General features: G+C 44.7%; 1 protein-coding gene across 1 annotated transcript in view; it reads right to left on the bottom strand.

The window, feature by feature from the left end:
- Positions 1-27007, bottom strand: part of cadm2a (cell adhesion molecule 2a) — a 962407-nt gene that overhangs the window by 191767 nt on the left and 743633 nt on the right. The window contains 1 exon segment of the mRNA XM_034178357.1: positions 12475-12624. Within this exon segment, the coding sequence (XP_034034248.1) occupies positions 12475-12624 (150 nt within the window).

The raw sequence follows: 27007 nt of genomic DNA, 5'->3' as shown, positions 1-27007 counted from the left end.
GTAGGTTACTTTCCCAGCCAAGGCCAGAAGCCATTTACAGCTGGGTGGACTGGGACAATGCAGATTACTTGTCTTGTCCAAACAAACAGACAGGCAGCATGAACAGGATTCAAACCCAGGTCTACATATTGGCAGCCCAACTCCTTATCCATTGAGCTTGCTGCTCTCTCAAAGACAAAGACCCTTGACATGTACAAAGACTTCTGAAGAAATATAGCCAGCTAAGTATTTTTCTAATACACTGGCTTAGCATCAACCTTGCACCAGTCTTACAAGATAGCTCCTGTTAGTTTGTTTGCAAATTATGTCAAGCAAGGTGTCACAAGGCAATTTGTTCTTTTTTCTCTCATTCTTTGTCACGCACAAAGGAACTGTTGAAATCTATGTGGTACGCTTCATCATGATAATAATCCTGAATTATAATCATGTACAGTGAATGTGAACAGTGGCTATCAAACCAAAAGCACCATGTGCTACTGTGTGCATGCCGCCTCAAATCTGAACAGGCGGTTATATCTACAATAGACTTTACAGTACAGATATTTGTCCATTCCTTCCCATGGGCGACTTAATAATAATGTGAACTATTGTCTCCATCATATCTCTATGCACCATGAGCTCCGTGGTGCGCAGTAACACGTCACTGCACGCATCAGGCTCTGAGCTCGGAGCTGAATCTCACCACTGTAATATATGATCACCTTCTAACTCTTTAGGAGATATGACATAGAACTGTTGTGCCAGGCCATGACAGCATTAATAACCATGAATCTCACCTCCAACAATGGCCCAGGAGTGTTTCACAGCGCAGGATGGACATGGAGCCATGGACTGCAGCCTGCGGTTAAAGTCCTCTCACCTGGCTGCTGTGTGCTGTAATCATCCATGCAAAAATAAATCCCATGTGATAATCCCACCTTCGTGGTGTCCAGAGTTGTGTTGTGCTGCTGAAGTGAGTCAAAACACGGCACGCGCACACAGCTGCTCATTCAGCCATTGGGAACACACACACAGACCCAGAGATCAAGTCATCAATCCAGCACCTCTTCTCTACGCACACACATGAGGTCAGTAGCGCTTGGAAGTGGAGGACGAGTGCAGGTGTGATTGCATGAGTGAGTGACCACACCATTCCGGCTTGGACACATATGGCTATGGCGTGAGTCCAGTCCATATGTTGGTTGTACTGCGATGTCCAGTAGCAGCAGGTCCTGTGCAAAGGAAGGAACACAGTGCTGCCTCTCACTCTGGTTGCATGTTTGCCATTAAGACGTTTGGACATCGGGCAGCATTCAGTGCCTTTTATGGCCGTCTGACAGCAGTCTGTGTCATCTAACTGTTGTCTACATACACTTTGGATGCCATCGTGCAGGTGTGGATGAGGTAATCTGGATGTGTTCTGACGTTGCTGACCACGCCTCTTTTCCTTCTGACTGCGTCGGATTACAGCAATATTTGCCATGATGGGCTGGTTCTTGCACATTCTTGTTATGTGTAACGAGGGCTTAAGTAACATTATGTATATTGTCTCATAGTCATTCCTGTGGTACCCTAGGATCCCCCAAACAGTTCCAGTCATCACATTAGCTCACTGGTTAGCATTCAAGTCTCACAACCATACAGCAAGACAGGCAGCACCAGGGCCTGAAAGACCTGGACCTTCATTTTCCTGCAAAGGTATTATCATCATCAAACACTTCTGTAAAAGTCATTTCTTTTGGCATCTCCCTATTGATGCTCAGGGTGAATATAGCAGATATGATATGGATTTGAATTTGTTGTTTTGGAAAAAAAATTCCACCAGGTGACTTTCTTAACGCCACATTACAATGGGCATGGGTGGTCTTGAACTAGCAATCTTCTGTTTTGGAAGCAAATGCACTGACCACCTGGCCACCACATTGCCTAGCTCCTGAGCATCAGGTAATAGACATACATGAATCAAATCAATCAGTTGTAACTAATCATTGGTCAGCTTTGCAGTTGCCCTGCTTCTGGGATCCCTTTTGGTCTGGTAAATACTATACTAGACATCAAACAGGTACCAGATAAAGATACTGGAACTGAAACTACAACTGGACCCTTAAACAATGGAAAATCAAAAGTTCCAGTTGAGAATACCAAATAAAGAGAGGTACTGTTGGAGTATGGTGTGCTTATTACTGCATCCACCACATGAATGAATTGTATGGGTCCTGGTTGACATCCATCCAGGTATATAGTCAGGCCATCCCCACTGCCTGAAAGCAATCACCTATCTGCTGCCTCCAGGTGATACCTGGATGGCCCCTTGGCCTGTTCCAGTCACTGGAGTATCCAGCGCTGAGGTACCCACATGCTGGATCATGCTCAAGTAGTTGTAGTACGCCTCATCCCAATTGGTACTGTGGCACTGGAAAAGTGCCAACAGTCACATTTTTGAGCACCTGCATATTTGCCCTAATCCCTTTCTTTCCTTCACAACAGGCAGTAAGGAAAATTAATCTGAAAACATGCTGTGCTCCAAGGTGTTTGTATCCACGACATCTTTCCTTTCTCACACTGCCAGTGGCACTTTGGAAATGCTCACCATATCAGTGCCCCATTAGCTTCTAGATTTGCTGCATTCAGTGTGACAACTCCCAAGGAACACATGCACACAAACCCAAAAGACCAATGTGATTCTGGAGTCTCAGTTGTATCCCTTTGCTTTTCTGGTAATAAGAGAATTCCTGGCTGCTTTTTTCTATTTCCAATCTCAGAGTTCTGCACCTGAAATACCATGAAATAGATGCCTGAGTCCAACCCCTGGAGTGACATGGAATTACCTACAGAGAACATCAACTGTTGAATTTCATGTTCAGTACATCTTTTTTAATACTATGTTTTTTTTAAAAAAAAAAGGCATGTGAAAATATAAATCGATGAAAACCTGCAAGCTTGAAAACACACACACACACACACACACACACACACACACACACACACACACACACACACACACACACACACACACACACACACACACACACACACAATAAATGCACACACATAAATGGAGAAGGCAGACTGGTGAACAGAATGATAATGAAAGAATACTGTGTAAATCCCACATGTGCTTAATCCAGACACTTACAAGAGAGTGTGATTCATACTCTATTACACTCAACTAATACTGCAGAGAGACGCACGGGGGACAATCATTTCAGCCGGTGTGCACCAAGAAAATAACAACCATAAATCCTCTTCATGGAGACTTTACCGAAGAGGGTGTGAAAGGTCAGGAGTAAAGCCTTTGTACTTATTAGCCATGAAGACATTGGTGGCCTTACGTGCATGCACTCTGTGTGTGTGTGTGTGTGTGTGTGTGTGTGTGTGTCGTTCAAGTGTGCAAAGATAACAAGAATTCATGATCATTTATTGTAGAAAATTGCTCGGTGAGGCGGTATTAGTGCCCAATTTATAAACTGTGGATTACACACAGCTCAGAGTCTTCTTTTTCCAAAATCATGTTATTCTCCGGTTTTTAGACCAGTATGAACAATATCTTTGGGGTATACCAGCCCAGTCTCACATTTAGTTTTCATGCTCCCGTCACAAAATGATTCAAATTTTCGTGATGTTTTTTTTTTTAACTTACTATTACTAACCCTACTCCTACCCCCAACCCTAATCTTAACCATAACTGGCCCAACCCCCCGCTTCACTTTTGATTTCGTGCAGCCATCACAGAATATATTAGAATGCATTTGTGCCACCGTGATGAAAATGAGGCGCTTTTTGTGACAATATCACGAACCAATAGAGTAATGTAAATTTCATGCTGCTGAATCACGACTTGCCGTGAGACTGGGTTGGATATACAGGGATATATGAATCACCCTGTCCTTACACAATGTCTGTCTGTCCATGAGACTTGTAGGCCTAACTCCTACTCAACCATTTGGGGGATCGATGAAAGTTCTCACAATAACATCATATGAATATATGTATGAAGGAAAAAAATTTTGGTCCAAAGAGTTCAAGGAGAAAAAAATTGGACTAATAAAGGAATATCTTAGCTTATCAAGGGGAGATAATTGGACATTTTTGTAACATATGCAACACATTTGTCAAATACATGTTCAGCGTTTGACCAGTTTGCTAATTCATGTATTTCAAATCAAATCAAATCAATTTTATTTATATAGCACCAAATCACAACAAACAGTCGCCACAAGGCGTTTTATATTGTAAGGCAAAAGCCATACAATAATTACAGAAAAACTCCAACGGTCAAAATGACCCCCTATGAGCAAGCACTTGGCAACAGTGGGAAGGAAAACTCCCTTTTAACAGGAAGAAACCTCCAGCAGAACCAGGCTCAGGGAGGGGCAGTCTTCTGCTGGGACTGGTTGGGGCTGAGGGGAGAGAATCAGGAAAAAGACATGCTGTGGAAGAGAGCAGAGATCAATCACCAATGATTAAAAGCAGAGTGGTGCATACAGAGCAAAAAGAGGTGAATATAAAGAAACACTGGGTGCATCATGGGAACCCCCCCAGCAGTCAACCCCCCCAGTTGTATTTCATGACAAAAGATTTACTCTGATATATAGCACATGCAGGTATACTACATTAGTGTGTGTAAAATCATTTAATGACTTGATTATAGACCTCTTCCTTTCTCTTCTAATGATGCAGGTGAGCTCCTAAATTGCTACATATTTAAAGCACACTTGAAATAGAAATGTACCTGAGAATGTTACACAAATGCTCAAAGGCTTTCAATTTATCTCTCTCTCTCTCTTACACCCAAAGCAGATCTGAAAACATGATCACCATCTCATTGGAGGTGATAAAAATCATATAGCTACTTGAATGAAAAGAATATGGACAAGGTCTGTCATGCACTGCCATACTTATGCTCTCCAGGCATCATCTTCATGGTCACAGTCCTTCATCTGTCAATCCAAAGCTTCATCAGTCCAAAGCTTCTTGCTGTGAGACTGCACGGACAAGTCCTCGAGAACGTGACCCACTTTTCATACTTGGCCAGCCACGTTTCATCAAAAGCAGACATCGATGAGATCCAACACTGACTCAAGTGTGCAGTGACTGACATGAGACCAAAATCCTCATCTACAAAGCCATCATCATGCCAACCCCGCTGTACAGATCTGAGACCTGGACCAATTACTGCAGCCACTTGAAGACCCTTGAGCGATACCATCAATGCTGCTTGAGGTGTATCCACCACATCAGGTGGGAACATTACCATACCAACATCAGCATCGTAGATGAAGCCAAGCTCCAGAGCATTGAGTGTGTCATCATCAGGAACCAGCTTTGGTGGGTGGGTCACATTGTTATGATAGATGATAGCTGACTTCTCAAGCAGATCTTCTACTCCCAGCTGAGCAAGGGAAAACAGCCCAAAGGAGGGCAGACTAAATGCTACATGGACCTCCTGAAACCCAGCCTCAAGAACTGCTCCATCAATCTGGGAAGAATGTGTGAGAGAACAAGTCAGCTGGTAAATAATGATCCACACTGGAGTGAAAGTTTTGCGAAAAGTGCATGACATAGCCCATAGGCATCATACTGATTCTAGAAAGGGCCAAGAGGGTGCAGGTTTTCTTTGTAACCACCAACTCTACCAGGAGATAGATTGATGAACTCATCCCATCTGCTCAAAGTGATGTTAATCAGTGAAATCACCTGGCTGAATTGGTGGTTACAAAGAAAACCTGCTCTCTCTTGGTCCTTTATGGAATCAGTTTAACACCTATAACATAGGCTATTGAGCACTTTAGTAGTGGTAGTAGTAGTCACAGCATAATCACCAGCAAGTGTGCAAAGTGGTGTCATACTTTTCTCATCTTTTTCTTTTGAACTTTTTACCTCTTCATTTTTGCAAGAATCAGTAGTGTGGTAGTAGCAGTAGTAATACCAATAGTGGCTATCTCTTTTTGAGGTAGCTTTAGTTGTGCCCTAACAGTTCTATGGAATCTGTAATAGGTGGGAGGTGATAGCTTTGTTGGTGAAGATGAAGTTTTCATTTCAGTCTCTGAATCAAATCCACCCTGGGGCAGGTAATCAGCATGTTTTCAATGAAACAAAAGCTGTGAATCCTGTCTAACGGGCAACCTACTGATACCCCAATGAAAAGATTTGGCCTCCTGCATATACCTGATCTCAAGGGATACAAAATTTCTGTTCCAGCATGAAAAACTGGTAAGTTTTCCTTTTTCCTTTATTGGTGGTGGCATCTACATTGTCGTGGCAATCAGGCATTGCAGCACTGATACTGGTGGGAGGAGCCACTGAAGGTCCACTAGAGTTACTTATTACCACAGAGCTCTCATTATTAGCATATGCATGGTTGCTGCCAAAAATGGCCTTGGGCACAGTGGAAATGTAACTGTGAATCTTCTTTTAAAGGTTGACTGGATTCATGAAGCAAATGTAAATCTTCTTTAAAGGGTGGAAAAGACTTCTAAAGACACTGCAGAGGATTTTTTTTATGCTCATCAAACATGTGCCCTCTGTTCTTTCTCTCCACTCAAGGGTGATGGAACCACTGGTGACATTCAAACCTGGGACTTCAAAACAGGTGCTGGAGAGATTTCTACCTGAAGGTCCACCACAGTCATCACCACTCTGGATCCAGTACTCCCATTATCTTTGAACAAATGGGTTTTGTTGCCGGAGCGATGACTGACCCAGATCACCCTAATACATTGATCTAAGTCTTTAATGCTGATATTATCATAATACACAAGGTTGTTTGTGGTCCGATTCCCAACTACACTCCTGCGACAGTGATTCATGTCCATAACAGCCCCATTGTGAGTACACAAAAGGTTTTTGTTCATGATGTCAATGTCGGTCTCACCTCTGTGATTGGAATCAACATTACAGTGAGGAAAATAAGTTCTCCCACTTAGAAATCATGGAGGGGTCTGAAATTTTCATCTTAGGTGCATGTCCACTGTAAGAGACATAATCTAAAAAAAAAAATCCGTAAATCACAATGTATGATTTTTCAATAATTTATTTGTTTGTTACTGCTGCAAATAAGTATTTGAACACCTTCCAGCCAGCAAGAATTCTGGCTCACACAGACCTGTTAATCCTTCTTTAAGAAGCCCTCTAATTCTGCACTCTTTACCTGTATTAATTGCACCTGTTTGAACTTGTTACCTGTATAAAGACACCTGTTCACACACTCAATCAATCACACTCCAACCTGTCCACCATAGCCAAGACCAAAGAGCTGTCTAAGGACACCAGGGACAAAACTGTAGACCTGCACAAGGCTGGGATGGACTACAGGACAACAGGCAAGCAGCTTGGTAGAAGACAACAACTGTTATGATTATTTATTAGAAAGTGGAAGAAACACAAGATGACTGTCAATCTCCCTCAGTCTGGGATTCCATACAAGATCTCACTTTGTGTGGTAAGGATGATTCTGAGAAAGCTCAGAACTACACAGGAGGACCTGGTCAATGACCAGAAGAGAGCTGGGACCACAGTCACAAAGATTACATTAGTAACACATGATGCGTCATGTGGTCAGATGAGACCAGAATAGAGCTTTCTGGAATCAACTCCACTTACCATGTTTAGAGGATGAGAACAACCTCAAGAAAACCACCCCAACAATGAAGCATGGGGGGGGGGGGGACCATCATACTCTGGGGGTGCTCTTCTGCAAAGGGGACAGGACGACTACATCGTATTGAATGGGGGATGGATGGGGTCATGTATTGCGAGATTTTGGCAAACAACCTCCTTCCCTCAGTAACAGCATTGAAGATGGGTCATGGCTGGGTCTTCCAGCATGACAATGACCCTAAACACACAGCAAGGGCAGCTAAGGAGGGGCTCTGTAAAAAGCATTTCAAGGTCCTGGAGTGGCCTGGCTAGTCTCCAGACCTGAACTCAATAGAAATTTTTTGGAGGGAGCTGAAAGTCCAAACCTGAAAGATTTGGAGAAGATCTGTATGGAGGAGTGGACCAAAATCCCTGCTGCAGTGTGTGCAAACCTGGTGAAAAACTACAGGAAACGTTTGACCTCTGTAATTGCAAACAAAGGCTACTGTACCAAATATTAACATTGATTTTCACAGGTGTTGAAATACTTATTTGCAGCAGTAACATACAAATAAATTATTTAAAAAAATCATACATTGTGATTTCCGGCTTTCTTTTTTTTCTAGACTATGTCTCTCACAGTGGACATGCACCTAAGATGAAAATTTCAGACCCCTCCATGATTTCTAAGTGGGAGAACTTGCAAAATCGTAGGGTGTTCAAATACTTATTTTCCTCACTGTATGTCCGTGTATAGATCCCACCTGACCTCTGCACACATTCTTCATCAATACAGAACTCGAAGTGGAAGGACCAGAGCTCACCCGGTGCTGCACTGTGATAAAATCATGCTGCAAAACCTCTTTGGGTGTGATCCGCTACCTGGGAGGTGGATTCAGCATTTTCTCCAGCAGGTCTGTGAAGCTGTCTTTGTCTTGATGCTCAGACTCACTTTTAACCTCGTATGTGTGTTCAGCTCCTGCAGATTTTTGAAACAGCAGTGTAGTCCATTAACATGGCAGCCTCTTGATTCCTTGCACTGTAATGGAGTCAAAGATTTTCAGGCATCCTTATGATTGGTGAAGAATTTCTTGATACTAGTGCAGTACCCGTAGGAAGTTTGTATTCCTCGATAAAATTGGGAGCTTAAGTAGATTTCTCATGGATGGTCGTATGAGGCTGTGTTTGAAGCTGGGATGTACAAAGAGGTGTACTTATGTTATATTATTATTTGAATATCATATTTCATATTCCATCCATCCATCCATTTTCTTCCGCTTTATCCGGAGTCGGGTCGCAGGGGCAGCAGCTCAAGCAAAGCAGCCCAGACCTCCCGATCCACACACACCTCCCCCAGCTCCTCCGGGGGAACCCCAAGGCGTTCCCAAGCCAGCCGAGAGATGTAATCCTTCCAGCGTGTCCTGGGTCTTCCCCGGGGCCTCCTCCCAATGGGACGTGCCCGGAACACCTCTCCAGCGAGGCGTCCAGGGGGCATCCGGAAAAGATGCCCGAGCCACCTCAACTGACTCCTTTCTACGTGGAGGAGCAGTGGCTCGACTCCGAGCTCCTCCCGAGTGACTCCTCCATATTTCATATTGGTTTTTTTTTTAAATCAGCTTTATTATCAATTATATGAAAATAATAGGATTCCTATTAAACAGGTTATTGGAAGAGACTCAGACAACTTAAAAGAACATTTAGAATATTTGAAACAGCAAATCAGTTTCCTACCTCTTGAACACAGTTTATTTAAACTTGAACTCACAGCAAATATAATATTTTGTTCAGCTTACATACTTAACCCCTTAAGCCCTAGAGTCTATTTCACCAAAATCACATACCCATAGATTATGATTTATTTCTCAACTTGTACAAGGTCAAAAATGCAAAAGCTTGGATCAGCTAAAAGACAGGTCCTAGGGAATGTTGTGGATGCAAAAAAATTGAAAGTAAATAATACTTGGTAGGAGTAAATGAGGTTTTTGTCCAAAAAAATGAATTCCAATTTATGTCTTTATTTGCTTGGCGTTTCAGCTGTGGTTAGTTGATATGTGATTGAAGTGGATACTTTTGTAAAGGAGACTTCGCTTGACATTTTGATGTATAATAAGTGTATGTTGTTGTCAGCATTGGTTAGTTATGAGTGTTCAAATGTTCCAAAACAGGGCAAGTCCCCAAATTTGGGGACTCTAGGTTAATGAAACATTGTACAAATAGTGGGAAATTTGTTGGTGTTAGCAAAAAAACAGATTTTAGCTAGCGTCTCCTCAGTGTTGTCAAGTTAAACTCAGTCACAAGGAACACTGACAATGTGCCTTGCCGGGATGTTAGCTATAAACATTTTATTGTGAAATGGTGTGAGCAACATGAACTATCTAATGTTGTTTAACTTTGCTACCAGTAACATCAGTGAGCCATGACATCTTGGAAGTATGAATGTTACAATGCTAATCAAAATAAAGGTTTCAATTTTCATTTTCAATTTATAAAAGTGCCAAATCACGACAACATCACCCCAAGGCCCTTAACACAAAACACAAAACAATTAGAAAAATAAAAAAAACACCAAATTAAAAAAGCAAAAAACTAAAAGAATAAAATTTAAAAGGAATTAAAAAGAATAAAATACAACACACTGTATTAAATGTAGCACTGATGGAAAAAATGTGTCTTTAGTTTTGACTTGAAGGTCTCCACAGTATCGAACTGTCTTATCAGCACTGCAAGATTCAATACTGGGGCATGATATGAAAAGGCCCTTTGACCCACAGACTTTTTCTTTACCTTCGGAACACAAAGCAGTCCTGCATCATGTGAGCGCAAAGCCCAAGCAGGTACATAGGGTTTAATCAGATCAGCTAAGTAGGTCAGTGCCAGTTCATGAACAACCTTATAGGCTAATAATAACCTGTCTCTGATCTCACAGAGACAGGTAGCCAATAAAATAAAACCTTAAAATAAAGGTTTTGAAAATTAATGTTGGGAAAGTGTAGTGACACAGACCCACAACAGGGGGCATAAATGAACGGACAATGGAAGGAGTCAAATTATAACACTTTACTGTTGTGAATGTCACAACCAAACACAGCAGATTCAGAATGTGCAACAGTCAATTAATAAAGGTGTCGTGTGGGCAGGCTCGTCGATAGGAGACGCCCGTCTGGAAACGAACCGGAACCACACGATTTCCACCGTCACCTGAACCCGAGGAATACTGGAGCCGCCAAGTCCCGGAGTCCCCAGGTGGCCACCTTCCCGGCGTGTTGGATCTGGTACTGCTGGCAGAAAGCAAAAGACAGTCAAAGGGTGGGTGTGTGAACACCCAGTAACAATGGTGGGAATGCCACCTCCACCTCTCACTAAACACGTTGCAGCGGTCTCAGATGAAAAGGAGCGCCGTCTTCCACAGCCTCCGCAAAAACAACCGGTTCTCCTGCAAACACTCACAATAACAGATTTATAAATCACAAAAGGCTGAGAGTATTACCTCCAGATGAAGATGATATCTCGGCAGTTTGGTGGAGGTGTCTTCCTGCTTTTATACCAGATGTGATGATTGGTGACAGCTGTCACCCATCATCCGTGACAGCTGTCACCACGGCTTGTTCCTGAGGCGGCAGCGCCCTCTCGTGCCTGAAGCCCGCACTTCAGGCAGGGCGCCTTCTGGTGGTGGGCCAGCAGTACCTCCTCTTCAGCGGCCCACACAACAATTCATCCACAAAATGTTCATAATACAGGATGCACATCTTTGTGCCATGTGCAAGGCATATCTGAAAGTTGAAATCAATCTGATAAACAGAGATATGCGAGCCACATACTTGCACTCACACAGACGTTTCTTGCTGTATAGTATAGTATAGTACATATTGCATGTTGTTCGGGACATCTTCTGGTAGCTGATCATGGCAGATCATGATGAACCACAAAACATCATATTCCTTCTTGGCAAGGTACAAGTCAAACCCCAGAAACATGTATGCAGGTAAAAAATACAAGAACCCACATCAATGACCTCTCTAAATTTAAGGTCCAAGATTACCTTTGGAGCCCTCAGGCCTTCAGGCTGACATTTTGTGCCAGCCTTTACCTCCACTGCATGGAAGGCAAAATTAAAGTCAGTTAACTTGATGATTCACCAGCACAACACTATCTAATTTTATGTCAGTATGAATTATACCAATACCTGTAATGCCACTAGCAAGTGCTCAAAAGAAATTCCATCCTCTAGATGGAGATGGGATTTCTTACTCTCCAACAGTCAAAAAACTGCTGCATTGGATGATCTCAATTCAATTATGAGCAGGATTTCCATCTAATACATATATGTAGTCCCAAGATAATTTAATCTAATTTAGTTGGGACTACATATATTTATGAGATTGAAATCCTGCCCATAATTGAATTGAATTGAATTCCTGTGTATTTCACAGTACAGCTAACCACCTTCCCATGTATGTTCTGTCCTTTTTCAGTCTTGAACAGGAAGGTTAAGACTGAGAAAGGATTTTCTGAATCTGCTTATTCCAATTAAGGGTTACGGGGGGTTGGAGTATATACTAGAGGTCAATGGGCAAAAGGTGGAGTATGCTCTGAACAGGCTACCAGTCCATCTCAGGGTAGTTAAAGTATTTATGATGTATATATTCATTTCTATATCCCATTTTGCTCACATTCTCCTTACAAAAGTAACACATGTAATTATAGAGACTTGAACAGATGAAGACTTACTAGGACACACAAAACAAGAGTTTATTTAAGTGTCCATCAGGAATAGAGGTATGGGATTTTATCAGGCTCCTGTTAGTCTGACAAACATTCTCATTTGTGGTATCTAAGTGGCTACCTTAACCAAATCCAATAAATTTTGTGTGACCGTGGCTGTTACTTGGCTGTGTAGTTACTGCTTTTTTTACTCACCTTTCTTGTCCCCAAAAAAGAGAGTCTGCTGTGCTGGGTTTGACCACTGGAGGGAGGTGTTGTCGTTATACTCCACACGGCAGGTCAGGTTTGCTGTCCCGCCCTCTGTAACTGTCACATTCTGAACCAGAGGGTACTGACCGCTGATGGCTGTAATGTCACACAAAGTAAGAAGTGATAGAAGAAGGTTACCATCATTTCAAACAAAATGCAGTCTATTTTATTTTCTAAAATGAATGATGTTTACTGTTAATTTCATTTTTGAAAGAAAATAGGTTATTGTTGCTTTGCATACTGCAGGGCACAGGAAAAAAAAAAGACAATTCCACATGTCACTGTGGAATTGTCTTGTGTATCATATCAGTTTTTTTGTTACTGTTGAGTTTGTGTGCCAAATAAATTCATTCATTCATTCATTCAAAAGCTTCCACTAATTACAAAGCAAATGTTCAAACCGGACAGCCAGTCAGTACTGTGTGTTAAATTGGACCCTAACACAGAACACACGGGAAGCATTTTGCCTGCGGTACCAGCCCTGAAACCTCAGCAACTCAGGGAAGACCAATTAAAAACCATTCTATGTGGATGAGTGAGTGTGTGTGTGGAATGGTTGCAACCAATGTGGAAAACAACAGCATTAAATTTCTGCATGACCTCAAAAACCAAAGAAAGCTCACTCTCAGCACCATGGACAGCTCACATCTCTGTCTGTCTGAGCACTTCACTGCATGTGTCCCTGAGAAGGAGGTCTTCTATCCAGGGAGCACGTAAACAATAATAATAACCATACATCTATCCCTGTCTCCACATGCCCTAGAGGCCAGCTTTTAAAGTCTATGTGAATGACAGCTTCGGCAGCAAAGATGGCTCATTTTCAGCTACCTTTCCTGCCTTACCCCCCCAACCTTCCTGTCAGTATTAGCTGGCAAATTTGTAATAATAATAATCATAACTCTATTTATATAGCGCTTTAACATGATGCAAAGTGCTTCAAAAATAATGTCAGTGTTCGTCTGTCTGTCCATCCATCCATTCATCCATCCATCCATCCATCCATCCATCCATCCATCCATCCATTTTCTGAACTGGCTTAATGGGGAGTGGTTTGGGTCTGAAGCCAATCCCAGCAGTTGCTGGACAAAAGGCCGGGTACCCACTGGACAGGCTAGTAGTCTATTGCAGGGCTGATAATACACCACCAGTTAATAATACAAATATAATATTATAAAAGGACATTCAAAACAAAATTAAACATTAACAATACAAATTTCCCACAGTCAGCCATGGCAGGCAGCTGAGAACAAATGCTGTTTTAGTTTAGATTTGAAAATACAGTAGTGTTCAGAATAATAGTATTGCTATGTGACTAAAAAGATTAATCCAGGTTTTGAGTATATTTCTTATTGTTACATGGGAAACAAGGTACCAGTAGATTCAATAGATTCTCACAAATCCAACAAGACCAAGCATTCCTGATATGCACACTCTTAAGGCTATGAAATTGGGCTATTAGTAAAAAATAGTAGAAAAGGGGGTGTTCACAATAATAGTAGTGTGGCATTCAGTCAGTGAGTTCGTCAAATTTGTGGAACAAACAGGTGTGAATCAGGTGTCCCCTATTTAAGGATGAAGCAAGCACCTGCAGAGGGAAGGGCTAAAGAACAACAACTTGTCCGGAAAGCCCTCACAGTATGTGGGTACCCACGATGGTCCCTGGACAAAGTGCAGAAGTCCCAGAGAACAAAGACCAGATAAACAGGAGACGGAGACAAGAAGAAGAGAAGTGTCTCTCCCTTATTTAGCAGGAGTAGGGGAAAAACTACAGAGGATCTTCAGACAGCACAAAATCCCAGTTTACTTTAAACCGGTTAACACCTTGAGACAGAAATTAGTCCACCCTAAGGACAGGATCCCTAGTTACAAACTGAGCAATGTAGTGTATTCTATCAGATGTCAGGAAAACTGTAACAAACACTACATAGGTGAGACTAAGCAACCTTTACACAAAAGGCTATACCAGCACCGCAGAGAGGGCGCCAGTGGACCTCAGTCTGCAGTTCATCTCCACCATAAAGACACTAACCACACATTTGAGGACAAGGAAGTTAAAATATTAGCCAGAGAGAAGAAATGGTTTGCGAGAGGGGTCAAAGAGGCATTCTTTGTGAAACCTTTGAAACCCAGCCTTAACCGGGGAGGGGGTCTGAGACACGTTTTATCCTCTGTTTACAATGGGGTACTCAGGTCAAAGCAGTTTCAGTCTTTTGTTCATGGTAATGAGTCATTCACGTCATCAGCAGAGTCGTCAAGGGAGCCATCATGAGAGGGTCGGTCCCATCATTAGGAGGGACAGCTGCCCTGTCATTAGGAGGGTGCTAACTAGAGCACAATAGTTGCTAATTAGAACTGTTGTTTAGTCACTAGCCTATAGCAGTCTGCCTCTCGGGAGGAGGGGTCTGGTTAGGTTTAAAACTCCAGCTTTAGTGACTTCTTGATTATTCTTCTCTACAAGAGTCAAGACAGAAGTCAGACCACCAGACCATGAATTTTAGCTGAGGAAGCTTCTGCGATTTGAAGCAAAACGTCCTCGCGTCAAGCAACCCAGTCCAGTCGAAGACTCAAGCTTCTCTACTATGGAAACTACCTGGACAACTGAGAGCCTAGACAAAAACAAGCACCTGTTGAACATGCTTTTCTCTTTGAAAGCCTGAGGAAAATGGGACGTTCAAGACATTGTTCAGAAGAACAGCGTAGTTTGAATAAAAAGTTGATTGGAGAGTGGAAAACTTATACGCAGGTGCAAAAAATTATAGGCTGTTCATCTACAATGATCTCCAATGCTTTAAAATTGCCAAAAAAAAAAAAAGAGACGCGTGGAAGAAAATGGAAAACAACCATCAAAATGGATAGAAGAATAACCATAATGGCAAAGGCTCACCCACTGATCAGCTCAAAGATGAAAGACAGTCGGGAGTTACCTGTAAGTGCTGTGACAGTTAGAAGACGCCTGTGTGAAGCTAATTTATTTGCAACAATCCCCTGCAAAGTCCCTCTGTTAAATAAAAGACATGTGCAGAAGAGGTTACAATTTGCCAAAGAACACATCAACTGGCCTAAAGAGAAATGGAGGAATATTTTGTGGACTGATGAGAGTAAACTTGTTCTTTTTGGGTCCAAGGGCCACACCGCAGACAGTTTGTGAGACAACCCCCAAACTCTGAATTCAAGCTACAGTTCAGTGAAGACTGAAGCATGGTGGTGCAAGCATCATGATATGGGCATGTTTCTCCTACTATGGTGTTGGGCCTATATATGCATACCAGGTATCATGGATCAGTTTGGATATGTCAAAATACTTGAAGAGGTCATGTTGCTTTATGCTGAAGACAGTGGTGGGCACACTTCAGATAATCCGATAACAGATAATTATCGAAGATAATGTTTTCTTTATCGGATTATCTTTTTAGATAACTTTAAAAACCATTATCGGACCAATTATCTTCCGATTAATCTTTGTCCGATAACTTTTAAACTGATAAACAAAATAAACAAAGCTGAACAGCGACAAGCATTTTTAAAATTAGTTTAGCACTCACCTGTTAAAAGTTTTGTAACAGATGCACAGCTATAACCTTTGCAAACAGAAGAGAGCCACTTGTATAAAAAGCATCTCAATCCTCTGCAGACAAAGGAGAAACAGCCCCAAAAGAAAAAAAACAAACATTTCCTTTAACACCATACCAATAGGCTGGCGATATCACCTAAATCATCCAGAGGCATACATTTTTAACTTATGGTTCAAATTTTAACCAAACAAATTTTGGACAAGTTATGTAAAATTACTGTCATGTCTGAAGTTTTATTAAGTGAAAATATCAGATATATGTTTTAGTTTTAAAGTAATGTGCTAATTTTTAAGGTTTTGTGAGCACATCCTGTGACCCGCAATGCATTTTGGGTAGGATGATGTAATCTCAGTACATCACGACAGGACAAATGCATTTCAGACACTCTGTTCAGGCTCCACGGACAACAGCATTAAACTCTAGTGCCTAAAACTCTCTTGAATATATTCGCTGCGTTTATAGATGTTGGTTTTATTTACGTTTGTTAAATTCCACACATTTTAAATGTAGCAGACAGGGATTACTGTATCTGGAATTTTGTTTTCAAGGCCTCTACTGTCATCTACTGGTCAGTAGTGTTCACTAAGTGTGTGGGAACCAGTAGATAGCAGTGTTCTATTTATTTTGACCCCAGTTATGTCAGATGATTGTCAAATCAACTTTTTGGCTTTGCAAATGTTTTTTTTTTGTGTGTGCAATGAATGTATACATTATACAAGTTTCATTTTTTTAATGGAATTACAATCTTATTTCTTTTTCAAATTCTCCCATTTTTGCATCCAGCCTTATTTCCTTTAGAAATTTCCTTGACAAATAATATCAGTCTATTAGGACGTCAGGTTATGTGTTACACATATACATGTGTGTGTATATATTTTCCAACTTATTCCCATTGATGAAACTTTTCATTTTCTGCCTGAAAGCTTATTAGATGAGTGTGTTCAGGGCTCCGTTTGTTTACAAAATACACACACGTTACAGACCTTGAAATCCAACAGCAGGGTTGATATTATCCAAAGATTTATGAACATACAAATTAACGTGCTTACACTTTATCATGATTTTCTCCATTGTGAGATATAAAAGTGTCTTATCGTAGTGTTCGTGTGTATGTGCATTATAATGTGTTGTGAAAGTGTTGGAACACGGACCCACAACAGGGGGCGCAATGAACGGACAATGGAGAAGGTAAATAACAAGATTTACTTCTGTGAAACAGGCACAATTAATATAACAAACACAATTTGGGGTCGAATCCGCTGGTGTCGTGTGGGCAGGCTCGAAGGTAGGAGACGTCCGTCTCAGTCGAACCGGAACCACCCAGATCTCCTCTGCCACCGAACCCTGGAAATACTGGAACCGCCAAGTCCCGAATTCCCAGGTGGCCACTGCCTCCGCTCGTCGGATCCGGTACTGCTGGCAGGAGAGAGCGACAACACACAGGCGTGGATGACCGCACCCAGTAACGGAGAGGGGAGAAGCCGCCTCCACCTCTTGTCAAAGAACAGCAGGAAGGTGAGTACTTATCCAAAACAGTGAAGCTATCTGTAGTCACCAGTCCTGAAAAGGTTTAATAGGTTTAGCTGGTTAATATATATAAATGCAGAGAATACTACCTTAGTCTTAGGCGATATCTCGGCACTGAGGTGGAGACGCCGTCCTCCTGATATACCTCTGTGCTGAGTGGAACAGCTGTGTCTGGTGATGGGTGACAGCTGTCACCCAGGCTACTCCCATGATGCGGCAGCGCCCTCTGGTGCCTGGAGCCCGCACTCCAGGCAGGGCGCCCTCTGGTGGTGGTGGGCCAGCAGTACCTCCTCTTCAGCGGCCCACACAACAGGACCCCCCCCTCAACGGGCGCCTCCTGGCGCACGACCGGGCTTGTCCGGATGGCGACGGTAGAAGTCGGCCAGGAGGGCCGGGTCCAGGATGAAGCCCTTCTTCACCCAGGAGCGCTCCTCGGGTCCGTACCCCTCCCAGTCCACCAGATACTGAAAACCCCGGCCCATCCGACGGACATCAAGGAGCCGGCGGACAGTCCAAGCCGGCGCCCCATCAATGATCCGGGCAGGAGGCGGCGCCGGACCCGGGGTGCAGAGGGGTGAGGTGTGAAGAGGCTTGATCCGGGAAACATGAAAAACTGGATGTATCCGCAGTGAGGCCGGAAGCTGGAGCCTCACTGCGGCGGGGTTGACAACTTTGAGATTCTTATACGGTCCGATGTACCGTTCCTGGAGTGTTGGTGAGTCGACCTGTAGAGGAATGTCCTTGGTGGACAACCAGACCTCCTGCCCAGGACGATACTTGGGGGCCGGGGCTCGCCGCCGGTCTGCATGTTTCTTCGCCCTCGTCCGGGCCTGCAACAAGGCAGAGCGGGCGGCACGCCACACCCGACGGCACTTCCGTAGGTGGGCCTGGACCGAGGGCACACCGACCTCTCCCTCAACCACCGGAAACAAGGGGGGCTGATACCCCAAGCACACCTCAAACGGGGAGAGGCCGGTGGCTGATGACACTTGGCTGTTGTGGGCGTACTCGATCCAGGCCAGGTGGGTACTCCAGGCCGTCGGGTGCGCGGCTGTCACACAGCGAAGTGTCTGCTCCAGTTCTTGATTCGCCCGCTCTGCCTGCCCGTTGGTCTGGGGGTGGTACCCAAACGAGAGGCTGACCGTGGCCCCCAGTTCCCGGCAGAAACTCCTCCAGACGTGTGAGGTGAACTGGGGACCGCGATCGGAGACGATGTCTGATGGTATGCCATGCAGACGGACGACGTGGTGGACCAGGAGGTCCGCTGTCTCCTGGGCCGTTGGGAGCTTCGGGAGGGCCACGAAGTGGGCCGCCTTGGAGAAACGGTCCACTATCGTGAAGATGACGGTGTTTCCCTGGGACGGCGGGAGACCCGTGACGAAGTCCAGGCCGATGTGGGACCAGGGGCGATGAGGCACGGGCAGTGGCTGTAGCTGCCCTGAGGTCTTCCTGTGGTCGGCCTTGCCCCTGGCGCAGGTGGTACAGGCCTGGACGTAGTCCCGGACGTCGGCCTCCAGGGATGCCCACCAGAAGCGTTGCCGGACGACTGCCACGGTCCTTCGCACCCCTGGGTGACAGGAGAGCTTAGAACCGTGACAGAAGTCCAGGACTGCAGCCCTAGCCTCTGGTGGGACGTATAGTCTGTTCTTTGGTCCATTTCCGGGGTCCGGGACACGGGTCAGGGCCTCCCGGACGGTCTTCTCCACGTCCCAGGTGAGGGCGGCCACGATAGCGGACTCCGGGATGATGGGATCCGGGGGATCCGACGGTTCCGTTTTGACCTCATCTTCGTGCACCCGGGACAATGCATCCGATCTCTGATTCTTGGTCCCGGGACGGTAGGTAATCCGGAAGTCAAAACGGCCAAAGAACAGTGACCAGCGGGCTTGCCTGGGGTTCAGCCGCCTGGCGGTCCTGATATACTCCAGGTTCCGATGGTCAGTGAAAACCGTGAATGGCACGGCTGTTCCCTCCAACAGATGTCTCCACTCTTCGAGGGCCTCTTTCACAGCAAGGAATTCCCGATTGCCGACGTCATAGTTCCGTTCAGCGGGGGTCAACCTGCGAGAAAAATAGGCACACGGGTGAAGGACCTTATCGGTCTTCCCGCTCTGGGAGAGCACCGCTCCTATCCCTGAGTCCGAGGCATCCACTTCAACCACTAACTGGCGGCTAGGATCGGGCTGCACCAGAACTGGTGCAGATGAGAAGCGCCGTTTCAACTCCTTGAACGCGGCCTCGCACCGATCCGACCAGGTGAAGGGAACTTTTGGAGAGGTCAGGGCTGTCAGGGGGCTGACTACCTGACTATAGCCCTTGATGAACCTCCTGTAGAAATTAGCAAAACCGAGGAACTGTTGCAGCTTCCTACGGCTTGTAGGTTGGGGCCAATCTCTCACCGCCGCAACCTTGGCCGGATCCGGGGCGACGGAGTTAGAGGCGATTATAAACCCCAGGAAGGACAAAGAAGTGCGGTGGAACTCACACTTCTCGCCCTTCACAAACAGGCGGTTCTCCAACAACCGCTGCAGAACCTGACGGACATGCCAGACATGAGTCTCAGGATCCGGGGAAAAGATGAGTATATCGTCCAGATACACGAAGACGAACCGGTGCAGGAAGTCCCGCAGGACATCGTTTACCAACGCTTGGAAGGTCGCGGGAGCATTAGTGAGACCGAACGGCATGACCAGGTACTCAAAATGGCCCAACGGGGTGTTAAATGCCGTCTTCCATTCGTCTCCCTTCCGGATCCGAACCAAATGATACGCATTCCTAAGATCAAGTTTGGTGAAGATATTGGCTCCATGCAAGGGGGTGAACACCGAATCCAACAGGGGCAACGGGTATCGATTGCGAACCGTGATTTCGTTCAACCCCCTATAATCAATGCATGGACGAAGCCCGCCATCCTTTTTACCCACAAAAAAGAAACCAGCACCCATCGGAGAGGTGGAATTCCGGATCAACCCGGCAGCTAATGAGTCCCGGATGTAGGTCTCCATTGATTCACGCTCCGGCCGTGAGAGGTTGTACAGCCTACTGGACGGAAACTCACTGCCTGGAACCAAATCAATGGCACAATCATACGGGCGGTGGGGAGGAAGCGTGAGAGCCAGATCCTTGCTGAACACGTCAGCGAGGTCATGGTACTCCGCCGGCACCGCCTTCAGATTGGGCGGGACTCGGACCTCCTCCTTAGCTTGGGAGCCGGGAGGAACCGAGGAACCTAGACACTCCCGATGGCAGGTTTCGCTCCACTGAACCACTACCCCGGACGGCCAATCGATCCGGGGATTGTGCTTTAGCATCCATGGAAACCCCAAAACCACACGGGAGGTGGCCTGAGTCACAAAGAACTCGATCACCTCCCGGTGGTTACCTGACACCACCAGAGTTACTGGAGGTGTCTTATGTGTGATTGGTGGGAGTAGGGAGCCATCTAGCGCCCGAACCTGCACAGGCGAGGTAAGAGCCACCAGAGGGAGCCCTATCTCCCTGGCCCATCTACTGTCAAGCAGATTCCCCTCAGAGCCCGTGTCCACCAGTGCTGGGGCCTTCAGGGTTGAATCCTCAAACAGGATCGTGACTGGGAGTCGTGTAGCAATGTGGGTGTGTCCCACGCGAATGTTTTGGCCCACCCCTGGCCCAGTCTCTAGGGGCGGGCGGTTGGCGTTTGACCGCTCAGGGCAGTCTCTCACATGGTGCTCCATTGAACCACAACCAAGACACGCTCCGTGGGTCCATCTCCTCTGTGCATCTGGTGCCCTAAATGTTGCCCTACTCGTGTCCCTAGCTTCGTCAGTAGGGGGAGCTGTGACCCCACGGAGCGCAGGAACAGAGGAGCGTGGGGAGGGCGGAGCTCGATCGGACCCGGAAGGGAGAGGGACGACGCGTGCCTGGCCACGCCCTTCGCCTCGTTCCCGACGGCGTTCTTCTAACCGGTTGTCGAGTCGTATGACTAGATCGATGAGCCCATCTAAATCCCGCGGTTCGTCCTTAGCCACCAGGTGCTCTTTTAGGACCAGTGACAGTCCGTTTACAAAGGCAGCGCGGAGGGCAGTGCTATTCCAGTCGGATCTCGCCGCCGCGATGCGGAAGGTGACTGCATAGGCAGCTGCGCTCCGACGCCCCTGTCTTATTGACAGTAGTGCGGTTGAAGCGGACTCTCCTCTGTTGGGATGATCGAACACCGTTCTGAGCTCCCGTACAAACCCATCGTATATATGAAGGAGCCGCGAGTGCTGCTCCCAGAGCGCTGTAGCCCAAGCGCGTGCCTCCCCGCGAAGCAGATTTATCACATAAGCTACTTTGCTAGCATCAGTCGCGTACATCACGGGACGCTGTGCGAAGACGAGCGAACACTGCATCAGAAAGTCCGCGCACGTCTCCACACAGCCTCCGTACGGCTCTGGAGGGCTTATGTATGCTTCTGGGGACGGAGGAAGGGACCGTTGAACGACCAGTGGAACGTCACTTTCGCGCGCAGGGTCCTCGGGAGGGAAAGCCGCAGCGGCGCCCGAAGGGCGCGCCTCCACTTGTGCGGCGAGAGCCTCCACCCTGCGGTTTAGGAGAACGTACTGCTCGGTCATTAAATCGATCCGAGAGGTGAAAGCGGTGAGGATCCGCTGCAACTCACCGAGTACCCCTCCCGGAGCCTCCGCCGCGCCTTGGTCTTCCATTGGCCGTTCAACAGCCGGTTGACGCCCCTCGGGGTCCATGACGCTGGCCGAGATATCCTGTTGTGAAAGTGTTGGAACACGGACCCACAACAGGGGGCGCAATGAACGGACAATGGAGAAGGTAAATAACAAGATTTACTTCTGTGAAACAGGCACAATTAATATAACAAACACAATTTGGGGTCGAATCCGCTGGTGTCGTGTGGGCAGGCTCGAAGGTAGGAGACGTCCGTCTCAGTCGAACCGGAACCACCCAGATCTCCTCTGCCACCGAACCCTGGAAATACTGGAACCGCCAAGTCCCGAATTCCCAGGTGGCCACTGCCTCCGCTCGTCGGATCCGGTACTGCTGGCAGGAGAGAGCGACAACACACAGGCGTGGATGACCGCACCCAGTAACGGAGAGGGGAGAAGCCGCCTCCACCTCTTGTCAAAGAACAGCAGGAAGGTGAGTACTTATCCAAAACAGTGAAGCTATCTGTAGTCACCAGTCCTGAAAAGGTTTAATAGGTTTAGCTGGTTAATATATATAAATGCAGAGAATACTACCTTAGTCTTAGGCGATATCTCGGCACTGAGGTGGAGACGCCGTCCTCCTGATATACCTCTGTGCTGAGTGGAACAGCTGTGTCTGGTGATGGGTGACAGCTGTCACCCAGGCTACTCCCATGATGCGGCAGCGCCCTCTGGTGCCTGGAGCCCGCACTCCAGGCAGGGCGCCCTCTGGTGGTGGTGGGCCAGCAGTACCTCCTCTTCAGCGGCCCACACAACAATAATGCAGCGCACAAGCGACGTTACGATATTCTTCAGAACGACAACATATGCAACATGCATCCAGCAGCATACATGCTGCTGTCACAGACAACTGCCTGTAAAGTTTTTTGGCAAGTTATAATTTTCTAAACAGCGTAATTTGTAATGAAATCCGCTTCATTTATGCGGCTCTTTCGGCACCATGTTTGTTTTTTCAGACAGCAGTAAGCTCCTCCTACCCCTCCAAACGGAGGGATTTGTAGCCCTTCGCCTTCCCCTCCGCCTCGCTCCAAAAAGAGAGACTCAGCCAGTGTTTAGCAGAGGCACTTTTACCCAGAATCCTTTGCGATCTGTCTGTTTGTTACAAAACCTCAGAATTAGTGCATTATTCAACATTAAAAGATATATGTTATATTTTAACTTTGTACAAATGACATAATTGACATTAATGGAGTTATTCTATCGGTATTAATGTTATTTATAATCAAAACTATAAGTCAGCATGACTTTTTCAAGACATGCGGCTGACCAGAATGTTATAATTGATAGAGAGTTGGCTTTATGGCTGCTCTCGGAGTGCCTCTGTGCTGGGAGCTCTGTAGTAAACAAGAGCTTCCAGCAGGGGCAGAATGTTGAAAGAAAAGTGTGGTCTCATCGTTGGGGTCTGTTGTTGTTTTTAATAATATTATAAGCTATTAAGTTTGTTCTACTACTAGTTGTAGATGTGTCAGAGGTAATATTAGAATTAATCGGTTATCTGTAACTTCCAATACATTTTTGGGTGGTTTATTGTTTTATCTTTATCGAAGATAACTTTTCAGTTATCTGATTATGTTATTGAAGTTAATTTTTTGGTTATCTGTGCGCACCACTGGCTGAAGAGGACATGCCCTTGAAATGGGTGTTTCAACAAGACAATGACCCCAAGCACACTAGTAAACAAGCAAAATCTTGGTTCCAAACCAACAAAATTAATGCCTCGCAGATGTGAAGAAATCATGAAAAAGTGTGGTTATGCAACTAAATACTAGTTTAGTGATTCACAAGATTGCTAAAAAAAAAAGCAGTTTGAACACAGTAGTTTTGAGTTTGTAGCGTCAACAGCAGTTGCTACTATTATTGAGAACACCCCCTTTTCTACTTTTTTTACTAATAGCCCAATTTCATAGCCTTAACAGTGTGCATATCATGAATGCTTGGTCTTGTTGGATTTGTGAGAATCTACTGAATCTACTGGTACCTTGTTTCCCATGTAACAATAAGAAATATACTCAAAACCTGGATTAATCTTTTTAGTCACATAGCACTACTATTATTCTGAACACTACTGTATCTACAGAAGTCAACTAACTGCCTAATTTCAACCGGCAATTTATTCCACAGCCACAGTGGAAATATACAATATTCAAATGCAAAAGATGAATGACCTGCTGATTTCTTAATAACCATAGGAACACACAGCATCCTATGATCACAAGGCACACAGCCAAATCTGGTAATTCAACAGTAAAACTTTAAAATCTGCCCTCACATGAACAGGCAAACAACAGGGAGATGCCAATAAATCAGTTCAATGTATTACATTTATATCAATGGAGTGAGGGGGAGGGCCGCTCCTCAGACGGTAAGGAGCCAAAGTGGGCCAAAGTGTGAATGAAAGCTGCTTTAGGAGCAGCACAGAACACTCCAAAACACAGTAGAAGTAGAAGTTTGTGATGTAAGCTTTGTGTAATAGCCGACAGAAATTGCTATGCGATGAGACAAACAAAATGCATAGACCATTTTGTATATATTGTTCAAAATGTGTATTTGTGTTTATTGTTTGAACCTTTTTGTTGTACAGTCTTTCACACAAGACCTCAAATTACCTTTATAAAGTGTCAAAACAATTGTTTATTGTAGTTTGCTGTGTGTTTTGAATAAATGTGTGTGGACAATTATTTCTGCTTTATTTTTTTCCTTTCTTATTTCTGATTGTAAACCTTTATTACACTTATAAAACATAACAAAAGCATATATATTATGAAAGCACAGGTTGGCCTTAAAATAAGAGACATAAAACGTGATTGTGGGATGCAGGGAGAGCTGTTAACAGCAATAATAAAACATTTATGCCAGGCGAGTGAACTGTCCAAAAAATGCCCTCAGACCCCAGAGGGTTAAAAACAGAGGTGCCCAATTTCTTTCCTTTGAAGGGCCATAAATCAGTCTGGATGGAGGGCCATGAATCAGCAGTAATTTATTCATTCCAAAGATCTTGTCAATTGCCAAGGCAGGTCAAAACAAAGGGATGGTGGGGTCACTTTTGGCCCGTGTAGCCCACGTTGGGCAGCCTTACACAGACACTCACACACCTGCACTGTGTCTGCCTTAATTTGTGTTTTACAACATAAACAATCAGAAAATATAATTTTCTGTCTTTGATTCACTGCTTCGCTGGGCAGGAAGACGCTCAGTCTTTCTGTTCATACTGTAGTTCACTCAGACACTCTAGCACTTGCCAGAAGTTCTCGCTGTTCATTTAAGAGCAGAGGTAGCAAAAAAAAAAAAAAAAAAAAGAAAGAAAGAAAAGAAAAAAGAAAGATTGCAAACCGTGATGATGGAGCTCTCGCAGACTACAGGCTCGTCTAAAAGCTTCACATGCAGGTTTCACTTTTTCCTGATGATTCCCTCGCGTAGTGACAAATCTGCTCTACTGGTTAGCAGGGTAGGAACCAAATCCCTGCTGTACAGCACAATTATACCAACTATGACAGCATTTACACCGCCCATCTCTAATTACATCAGTTATTGATTACACTGGAAAGACAAACAAGACGAGCCAGATCCCATCACTGTTGGATCTGCAGCGATGGATGCTCTGAGAGAAAAGAAGATGAGGTGAAGGCGGAAAGGAAGAAGAGGCAGAGAGATACGCCAAGGAGTACAGGTCATATCTGATGTTGATTAAGGCCTCCTGAGGTTAATCATGCATGTAAGAGACAGGAAGGGAAGAGGAAGGAAGCAGGAAAAATGGATCTTCATCCATGGGAGGCTAGAAATATGTTTTATTCATGAACGTTTTGCATGAGGAATGATTTACCATTCTCCTGCTCCTGCCCTTGCTCTCTTTATTGCTTCTATGCTTTAAATCACTTAGTTCACATTTTTCTTGCTCATAAAGTTGGGTGACACACAGTCCATTGTGATGCTCTGTTATTCTGTTTGTGCCTGATGTAACAGCTAATTATTCGTTAACATGGGGAAAAGCGAATAGTGGCATGAATGCATTTCAAAGTGAGGTGATGCCCAGTGTTACTACAAAAAAGACAAAAAATAAAAAATAATTAAAGTCAGTAACATCAGGGACTCTTTGTTTACCCCCTTTGTTAACATGAATCAGCTGCGAATCGCGAATTATCCACAAACCATTAATTGCAAAATGTGAATACTGAAAAAATATCTTCCAAAACGTGAGCGCATATCTTACAAAATGTAAGTTGCAAAATTTCTTTCAGTTTAACCCTCTGGGGTCTGAGGCCATTATTTTGGACAGTTCACTTGCCTGGCAAAAAATATTTTATTATTGCTGTTAACAGCTCTCCCTGCATCCCACAATCAAGTTTTATGTCTCTTTTTTTATCAGGACAACCTGTTCTTTCATAATATATATGCTTTTGTTGTGTTTTGTAAGTGTAATAAAGGTTTACAATCAGAAATAACAAAGGAAAAAATAAAGCGGAAAATAATTTTACACACACATTTATTCAAAACACACAGCAAACTATAATAAACAACTGTTTTGACACTTTATAAAGGTAATTTGAGGTCTTGTGTGAAAGACTGTACAACAAAAAAGTTCAAACAATAAACACAAATGCACAGTTTGAACAATATATACAAAATAGTCTATGCGTTTTTGTTTGTCTTCATCTCAAAGCAATTTCTGTCTGCTATTACACAAAG

Source organism: Thalassophryne amazonica, chromosome 9 (assembly GCF_902500255.1).
Source record: "Thalassophryne amazonica chromosome 9, fThaAma1.1, whole genome shotgun sequence".
Lineage (NCBI taxonomy): Eukaryota > Metazoa > Chordata > Actinopteri > Batrachoidiformes > Batrachoididae > Thalassophryne > Thalassophryne amazonica.
The sequence above is the reverse complement of the archived record's forward strand: the minus strand, read 5'-3'. Positions and strand labels throughout refer to the sequence as shown.